The sequence below is a fragment of the Antrostomus carolinensis genome, unplaced genomic scaffold (assembly GCF_000700745.2).
Source record: "Antrostomus carolinensis isolate BGI_N321 unplaced genomic scaffold, ASM70074v2 scaffold39423, whole genome shotgun sequence".
Lineage (NCBI taxonomy): Eukaryota > Metazoa > Chordata > Aves > Caprimulgiformes > Caprimulgidae > Antrostomus > Antrostomus carolinensis.
Genome location: NW_010306621.1, coordinates 23,362 through 33,406, shown reverse-complemented (window position 1 = coordinate 33,406; position 10,045 = coordinate 23,362). Strand labels below are relative to the sequence as shown.

The following is a 10,045-nucleotide window of genomic DNA, read 5'->3' as shown; positions in this document are numbered from 1 at the left end:
TGCATCTAAAATATTCTGGGAATAACACAGGCAGCTTGATGAGAATTTATTCTTAGTCTTGTTACTCAATGATTGCCAGACCCAACCATGATTGTATGAAATGCTGCTGCAGTGTGTTTACTCTGAGAAGCACCAGTTCAGTGAATTTTTTTTAGGAGGTGCCTGGCTTTAAGCAGATGATAATTTGCATTAAGATTTAATCACAAAAAAATTAGGCATGTGCCTTAATTACTTTCAACAGCTATGCCAGCTCTACAAGGAAAAGTGTGACTGCAGAGTGTGTGCCTAGACGTGCTCGCTTTAACCTTCTAAATATGAGACCTCGTTGCCTTAATTTGGCAGAATGCTGTGCAGAGAGATGCAGTTTCCCTGATGCCAGTGTCTGAGTGCTGCTTCATCTGCCTGAAAACTGATTCTTCTTTTTCTCTTCCCCACTGCCTCCTCCCTCACTCCCTGACTTGTCAGGGGATTAATTTTCAGCCCCGGCAGCTCCCAGCTCAGCTCTCGGCGCAGCCGGATGAACACTGCAGCTATAGCACAAGCAGTTGGTAGAGATGAGAGGTCAGACCCCCTCCCCTTTCAGCAGTGAGACAGACTGATGCAGGGGTAAAGCAACCCCAGGACTGTAGCCCAGCTAATGGGTGTAGCTGTCTATAAAGATGCAGTAGTATTTGCCTGTACAAATCTGCAGAGGACTTTGCCTCTTTGGTTTGAACGTTCCTGCCCAAGCCTGTTCTATCAAAGCTTTACCTCTGCTCTTGAGCTGACTTCTTCCACATGCCAAATGGTGCTACAGCAGTGTTTTTGCTGCATTGAAAGTACACATATATGAGGATTGTTTATTTGCCATGCTAAAGCACGGAATTTTGGTTAAGGTGAGAATAATCCCGTTAAGATTCAGTACAGGTGATGAGCTATGTAACATGGTTACTGTGAGTAGCGGGTAGCAAGAAACTTACAGCAAGTACTATGGTGACCAAAAAGTTATCAGCCTGGATTTTCTGGTACAATTATGGGCAATTTTTATTGCAATAAGAGTTATTTAAAATTTAAATAGAGTTGACTTCATGTTCTTTTGACCTAATTCTCAGGCTTTTGTATTATTACTAAAATGATCTGGGATATTATAATGCAGTACACTGCAAATGGCACTCTTAGGGAAGATTGATACAGCACTGGTGTTTGAATAGGAAATGGAGCGTGGCAAATTCTGAGATAATGCTGTGATCTTCAGATGGGAAGGGTTGTATGCATAGCTCCTGGGTGGAAAACAGCTGTACGTTGAAACTAACCCTGCTGAAAAGTGACCCTATGAAAAACCATGCCACCTTGGACTATTTGTTGTTGCATGAGTATATGAGATGATGTTTTCTTTTCCTTAAGTAGTACTGCTAGTTTGCATATCGCTAGATATTTAGTTTGCATTAACACAAGTTGACTTTATCTGAACTGGCAGGAAAAAGTCATTGAGCTCTTGTGGAATATTCCAAACTCACCACCAAATTTAATTTGCTACATTCTTCCTTCTAGACAGCTTACTCCCATGACAACCCCATGTCAGATGATGCATGTACAGACTCTGAGTTTCCCATAACTGTGTCCTTGGCATGACATCACTGGCATTTTTTTCATGATCTTCAAAAACACGGGAGAAAAATAGTTTGTGTGGGGTTTTTTATTTGTTTAGTTTTGGTTTGTTATTTAAAAAAAGAAGTGCAAATTGTCATTTGGAAAGCACCCTGCCTTAATATACGTTTCACTTATCTAGAAATACTAAGAGCAATCAAAAATACCTTTTTTTTAACATTATGAAATAAAGATTGTGTTTTTTAAGAGTATGGCTTCAGTAAGAGTCAGTCTTCACTGCAGAGTCAGCTTGTTGCTTTTAACCCATGTACCATCCAGATGCACCAACCCGACTGACTGTAGTTGTGCTTACACCCTAAGGGTGCAGACATTATCCGGGTGTTGCATATACTTGTGTAAATAGTCCATCCACTTGCAGTGAGGACAAAGGCACTGGAAGGAGATGTAGAACACTTTCTCATGCTGTATCTGTGGGTGTCATTGCAGAAGTCCTAATGCCTTGCATTGAAAAATGAAGCTCCAGGATAGATGGGTATTAACAGTCGTATGAGACAACCTTACCTGCAGTGCACAAATCCAGACGTTAGAAATCAAAGGTGTATTCCCAGTACAAAATTAGCTTGTGTTTATCCTTGGATCAGTTCCCCCACATACCCCAACCTCCCTCAGAAATATCTAACCTAGGCTATAATAATCTAACAACAGGCTATCAAGGTTTCATTTCGGCCTGAGCTGGCAGTCCATGAGCCTTGCTCTTAAAAGACAGGCCAACCGAGCTGAAAATATTTCCCTGCTGTGCCCTAATTACCCCCAAGTAATACTTGGTTGTCCATTTCTTTTTTTACACAATTCAAAACAGCTAAATGGTACTTCATTCTGCATTTGTCCACTCTGCACGCAAGTTTGCTGAAAGCAGGCATCAGCCTTCTGGTATAGTTGTGCTGGCTGATCTGTAAAACCTGTAATTTGGAGAAAATATATCTAAAGAAGCTGTTTAAAGTTTATCAGACAGAAAAGAAGAGGAAACATCAAGCAGAGAAGAAGAAATGAATTTGGTCTGCTGAAAGGTTTTGCTGCCAAATATTTTGGTATGATTTATGTTAGCAGTAACTCACTCCATTTGGAAATTATTTTACGCACAGAGTTGTTGTCGTATGACTATTACAAACAGCAGCTCTGTGCTGGGGTGCACAAATCCTGCACGCCTGTATGGATCAGCCAAATAAAAACATGGTACTTCCCACAGGAAATCTGTCCCAGTAAAGCACTATTGAGGGTGCAGTTGCACATGTAGGGCTTTGTGCAGGCGACCCTCCCTCCCTGCTGGAGTGGCTCAAGCTGTAACTTTTTAGTAAAGGCACGTCCTTAATGCTTAGGTGTCAAGTAGTTAGACTTCTCCCAGTTAGAGCTGTGGTGGAGATCTGCTGTCCTTACACACCTAAGTGTTTGCTGGATTTTTCTGCTAGTTTGTCTTGTTTAACAATTCATGGCTTCTTCTGCCCAGTTATTTTCCGTTAGACTTAAAGTCTCTGCATGCAGAACACAGACAAAACTTGACAGCTGTGTTTCATTCTCTTTCACATCTCGGCGTTTCACCAGGCACAGGTTTAGTGAAATCATGGGATCTGAAAATTTTATTGCTTTATTTTTTATTTTGCTATCAGTTGCATAGTAAATGCAAAGCTGGCTTGTTCAGAGTGCAGCCAGAAATGGTGCTACATTGCTGTCTGGTTGGGTTTTTGTGTGTGTGTGATTGTTTTGGGTTTTTTCTCCCTTCTAATTGCCTAAAACAAATTGAATCAAGGGTAAAGGTTGCAAGACTAATATTTTTACAGCTGTATTAAATGTCGTCTTAGGAGACAAATTTGTGTGCTAAATTTGTAGAAAAGGAAGTAAACTGAAATTGTTTTAAGCCAACCATGCTGCAGGAGGAGGGTGGTGGAATGTTGCCTGCTAGTATTTTTATTATTATTATCATTATCATTCACCCTTTTTAAATTTTAGGGCTCTTATTTCTGCAAGGAAACGTTCAATGCTTTTTTTGACCAATTTGCTTTTGCCTCTGAGGACAGATTAAGATATTTTATTCACACATCAAATTAACTACTGTTATGCAGGAGGCAGTTGATTAAAGTGTGGTTATATTTCTTTTAATTTTACTACTTTACCATCTGAGCAAGCACAGCAGTTGCACACTGTCTGATTTATCAGGGTCTTGTAGAAAATCAGTATTTGGCCTCTCCTCTAAGCTACGGGGTTTGGGCAGTTTCAACTAGGTAATGAGCCTGTAAGAAATGGATTTGCCTGCATTGGTGTTGCAGAATTTGACAATGGTTTGATTCTGTCTTTGCTAATATAGAAATCTTTGCCGCTGCTCTCAGTGTCCAAGAATTTTCCTATTTCCACATGGTTATTTCCTGTCTTGGGTGACATAGGCTATTTTATGAAGGTTTCTTCTGGTTTATAATTTCTAGTAGCCAAGGGAATTACTTAACCAAAAACACACCAAAAAAAAAAAAGACTTGTTAGGAAGAGGGATGCACACTGAGTGGTTTCTTGCTGGGTATGGTACAGCATTTCTGAATACCCTTTGGAATCCTGTTCCTGTGGAGGTACAGCTTGCATATGCAGATCAATCTGTAGCAGCCACTTTGTCCTTCCCTTTCTAGTTAATGTGCTGTATTCCCTTATTTGTCATCTATAACATAGGTATATATGGTGTCTCTCTGAAAGCCTGGGCTTGATGTGATTCAGTAGTTAGAATGGAGTAACTGTGATACAGCAGAGAATTTGGCATCATTTGAATGCCATGTTGTGTTGGCACCGTGTAGGAATGATTTCCCTCTTTTTGTTTTGCTGTTAATGATCAACTTCAGCTGTTGCGCTGTGATTGTTGGAGCGTGCTGAGCTTCAGAGCGCTCAGAGGCCTCGCTGCATCCTCAGCTTCGTCTGCGCGATTATCTGTGTGTGCTGGTGGTGGAAATGGAACACGATTACTTTATAAGATTTGTGAACAGAGATTTAGAGCCTGCTTAGCTCCTGCTTGAAAGTACTTTCTGTGTGATTTCAAGTCTGTTTTTGCTCTCCTCCTCCTCAGGTCCTTTCACAGATGTTGTCACTACAAACCTGAAACTCGGCAATCCTACAGAAAGAAATGTGTGCTTCAAAGTTAAGACCACAGCACCACGTAGATACTGTGTAAGGCCTAACAGTGGAATTATTGATGCAGGAACATCAATTAATGTTTCTGGTAAGTCATTCAAACAGTTGATTGAACAGGTGATTGAAAATAACTTCTTCTAATCAATTATTTCTTGGAATGCCTTGCAATCTGAAAGTATTTTGTTGAATGTTTGTAAAAGCAAGAGGTTGTGATTTCCTGGAGAAGCAGCCGTTTCATATATATTTATTTCCCTTATTCCTGTCTAGCAGTAATAGATTTGTTTTTACATCTTGTGTGGGGAGGGGCAGGGAGAAATACCTAAATGGTTTATATAGTTCAATAACAGCCTTGGGCAGCCTCTCCACATCAGCCCTGCCCTCCCTGTGGGATTATTTTTGTACAGTTAGTTTTTTGCGAGCTTAACTTTCTGAAACAGCTCACCGCAGGGTCAAACAAGTGCTTGGACAGGCATGTTGAGGTAAGAATAAAACTGCTTGGACTGCAGCCACGCAGGTTTAGACTGATGTAAGCTGTTGCTGAACTACCTAATATAGCCAAAAATGGAAACATTTACTTCCAAACCATGCTTGTTTTGTGTTCCTTGAAGTTGCAATATGCTTTGGTGTTAGAAATACCAAGTGACTAAATCTTTGCTGTTCTACAGGAAAAGTTAGTGATTTTCTCTGAGTCAGTAGCTCTTGACTTGCCTGAGTTTGGTAATGGAAAAGCAAAGCAGCTTACTTTGAAAGTATAAGAAGTTGAGTATTTTCCATGAACAATGTCTGTGTGTTATTAACTTGCTGATGATACATGCTTGAAAGCAATGTATTTTCTCAATGACTTCTCCAATCCATGTTTTTAATAAAGAATTCTATCAAAGCATTTAGTAGTGGCATTCTGCATGAATAAAGTCTGACTTTTTAGTTAAGAAAATGATTTCTATAAACATGAGTATTTGTTTTTCTATTTTAATAAATTCTAATATTGGTATGATAAGAAAAATTACTTACTGCTAAATTATATGGTTTGGCCTTAGTCTCTTACCAAACTTTTCTAGCCTGGAATAAAAAGCTAAAGCTACTGCTTTTTACTTGAAAAAAAATCAAAATGTAAAAATCAAGCCTTCAAGTTTTTACTTAATGAAGTGTAAAATATTTAAACACCTCACTTTTGAAGAGCTTACTTCAACAAAATAAAAATTGATCCCAAAAATACTTTGCACTGTAACATTTAAGAGACTCTAATCCTGTAAGTCTTCTTGTGCATGCCTACATTTGCACAGTCATTGATCTGTTGTCTTTGGGATTTCTATTGTGTCAAATTGAGCGTGTGTATGATCGCAGAATTGTGCCTCGCTTGCAGTTAAACTCTGGGGAATGTCACAGTGAGGAGATAATCAGTGCAATGTGGCACTGATTAGCTGCAGGTGGGGCAGGCAAAGCACTTCTGCTTCAGGAGGAGGCTAGCATGTATCCAGTAAGCTCTGAAATGACTAATGTGTAACTGAAAAAGCTCTCTAGAGAGAAATTGAGATTTTTAAAATTCGGGACGATTCCCAAGTAAAGCTGTCTGTCTTCTCTACTAGCTGCAGGCAAGCTTATTAAATGCGTAGAAATTAATAAAGAGATAATGAAAATTAGCATGGTTTCTAGCTACAAATTATCTTCATACTATAAAGATGTGGATGCTTTTCATCTTCCAGATAAACTTTCAAAATTAAAAGCCTGCTTCCTTTGCTGGCACATACCATGCTTTTTTAAAATGTCATCTTCATCTCAACATTCAGTGTTTTCTTAAACTTCTGCTTACAATGACCTTTCACTCTGCCTTGAGCAGAATATAGTATGGGCAAGTGTTGTATGAACTGTCTTATGTTATGCTACCAGCATGCCTACATCTTGCTTTTCCAGCCTGACTCTTCCCAGTGGCGTACCAGATGGAGTATGGATCTAGTCCAAGACTTGACTTAAAGTGTCCCATTATGAGAGGTTGCTGTGCTGACTCTAAGCTATGCTTTGCTCTTGCTTACATAGCTTTGAAAAAATTCCCTTTTCTGATAACTTTATTTATAGTGATTTGTGATTCAGTTAGTTTTGAAAATGACTATAGTATATTTAATCACAAGCTCGCGTTTGTGTTCACCATATTTTCACAGTGGTAACTTTGTAATAATAAATAATGATCCTAAATTGCCAGTCCTTACATTAACATTATATTTTAAAATGCAAGTAGTACACATTCACTGTTTGTTAGGTAATATATTAAGGTAGATTTATAGGTAAATGTGTTACAGAATCCTGAGGTTATAAATGTTAATTCATTATTTCCTAAAACACTTTAAATTGAAGCTGCCTTTATCATGTGCTGTGATTGAATTTCTCTTTAATAGAGCTGTAGGTATTGCACTCCTGGTAGCTCCTTTAGAGCATGCATGGGACCTGATTTTGGACTTGAAGATGGCAGTGTCTTTGGTTCTGATTTAGTTCTGATTAGCAGAAGGGTTCTTCTGGATAGGAGGAACAAAGTGGGGACTTTCATTAACTTACAGAACAGATTGTTTTAAAACCCACAGAATGGGGGGAGATGCATTTAACCTTTGCTTTGGGAAGTAACATTGCTTAAGAACAGAGGACTGATTTTGGAGTTAATGAAGTGAAAAATAAATAGTATTTGTTTCTTTGCCTCTGAATCAGTTATTTTTCAGTCATGTAATTCAAGTCTTGCACAGGGCATGCACAAAAATAGGACTTGAATTTCTCCAAACCCAGTGAAAATACTACTGATCAGAAATTATTAGAATATAGTTAATTCAGTAATAACTTCTGGACCTTTAAACTAATTGGGCTGTATTTACTATATGTGATCTGTTCTCTTGAGAATTGCTGACCACAGCTGCTTGGTACCACTGCATTGGTACTGCACCTTGTCTCTCCAAAAAATCAGTGCCTAAGTATAGTGGCATAAAGCTCTGGAACAATTTGTACTTTTCTCAGAATGTGACTGACTGAAGGTGAGTTTGGGGCAGCTGTGTCTTCCCTGGGCTGTGCTAACTGGGTGCCTTTCTTAAGCTCCTGTGAAACTGTCTGTCCTGTTTTGATGAAAGTGTATGAGAAGATGTTCTTTCCTAAGACAAGAGGCAGCAATCAGAACATAATTCCACTTTATTTCATACTAGTATGATGGCTAATGTAAAATGCTAGAAAAGTAAAGCTTGCTTTATTCTCTTGGGGTGTCAGTACTGACTTCCTGTGCCATAGCACAGCTTTTCTTAAATACCTGCATTTAAATCCCTGTCAGCATGCGCCGCTTGCTGCGATGTCAGGTTTGTAGCCTGTGTTTTCACCTGTTATATAATGGTGTGTAATTTTAACAGCTGAGTTTATATAACTGTCGGGAAGTGTGTGTGTGTGTGCACTGTCATCTGATTCCATTGCATTTGGTCTGAAATACTTTGAAAAGAAGGGTGTTTGCACACATTCCATTGATGTTTTATTTCAACAAAGATATCTGATGTTGTGGCTTCCAAGAGGTTGAAATCTAAATAAAAGGCATGAATGAATTACAAAGGAAAAGTGAAAAAAATATAAGCAGATGCTGATGAGTCTGCAGATAGGTGTCTAACAGGGGGAGAGAGGAGGTACAGATGGTACCATCTGTGCACAGTGTCCTGCTGAAGAGAGCAGTCTGATCATAAAATGGGGAGAAGCTGACGCCATCCTTAGGCTGCTGTCGAGTATCCTTGGGGGGGATTTTTTTAGTCTTTTGTAAACTTGCCTGACTTTGAAAAGGCAGTTTGCATTCCTTCAGGAGGATGCTTCTGCAGCTGCTCTTCTCTTCAGTCGCAGTGGGTCTGCTCCTTTCACCAGGTCCCATCCACCGCTGCAGCCCCCAACTCTCCTGAGGCAACATCACTGCTGCATGCTATTCCCCCAGGCAACCCAGGGCTAGGTGGTGACTGCCAGCTTCTGCTTTGGCTTTGTCTGCTTGCTTTAGAAGAATCTATCTTGATCTTCACAGATTCAAGATTTTTAAGTATTATTGAAATACTTACAGAAAGAACTACATAAACATGGAACAAATATGAAGTGGTGCGGTGGATTCTGCCTGTTTCTATAGATGTGAGTGTCCTTTGCTCTCCTCTAGCAGAGCTGATCAAATTGCACAGTGATCTTGAGGTTTGCCCCTGTATCTGGTTGGGGTATTTTATGTAAAGGTGGCAGAAGTGTGGTAGATTTGATTTATCCTGACCATAAAGAATTTCATGCAGTGCCATTTGGGAAAATTACCAATAAAGCTAGAAAAGAAAAATAGATTCTCAGACTATTGAATGGACTACTTAAAAAGTAAACAGTGATATGGTGGATGGAAATGTAATTGCAGGAAGTTACTAGTGACATTTCTTGAGAATGATTCTTGGTACTAATCTTGTTTAATGCTTTTATAAGCAATTCTAGCACAAAAAGAGTACACAAAAAAACCCTGATAACGATGTAAAGTTGGGAGGCTGAAGATATGTAGCAAAACTGGTGTCCTTGAAGGCTACACCGAGAGAGACAGAGGATGAGTTTCATCAGAAAAACTGCAAAATCGTGTACTTAGAGAATAAAATACTCCTGCTGCAGTCGCAGGCTGGTTAAGTGAAGGGGGCTGGATGATATGACCGAGATGCTGACATGATGTGGCTGTGAATAAGAAAAATGTAGTATGTGCAGACACTGGGTAATGGGAGAGATAAATGTTGTTAACCAAAGCACTAGTAAAAGTTCCTGGCTGTATAATTAGAGTAGCTCAGATGGAGGAGTTCAAGCCAGAGCAGGTGCAGAGAATGAATGAGGAGCCTGGCCCAGTGAGAACCCACCGAGTCTGGCTTACTTAGTTTACCAGAAGGCCAAGTGTTACTGTGATTGATGTCTTGGAGTGCACCAGAAGTAAATGACTCTTCCCCTTCTTTGATATTTAAGCAGAAGGGCAGTATTGGTCCAGGACCAAGTAAACAGGCCATTAATAAATTTACATGGAAACTAGAGGAAGGTTGCTGACTAGCTGAGCAGGGAGACTTTCCTATTTCTTCTGCTCTTGGAAGGAAGTGCTGGATTTTAGCAGGCTTTAGGGGTAGAGTTTTGCCTCCTTCATGTTCCTTTCTTCAAATTCTCTCTGTCCTTGAGAAGGCAGGTTTACTCTAGGAAAACCAGAAGAGTTTAATGCTTCTGACATTGTTATTAATCACCAGTGAACTGTTCTAGGGAAAGGAAAGAGCGTATTAGGTAGTCACCACCTTTCCTTCGCTATCTACAG

General features: G+C 39.6%; 1 protein-coding gene across 1 annotated transcript in view; it reads left to right on the top strand.

The window, feature by feature from the left end:
• Positions 1-10,045, top strand: part of VAPB (VAMP associated protein B and C) — a 22,910-nt gene that overhangs the window by 3,295 nt on the left and 9,570 nt on the right. Inside the window, exon 3 of the mRNA XM_010165186.1 lies at positions 4,685-4,837. Within this exon, the coding sequence (XP_010163488.1) occupies positions 4,685-4,837 (153 nt within the window). The remainder of the gene's footprint in view (positions 1-4,684; positions 4,838-10,045) is intronic.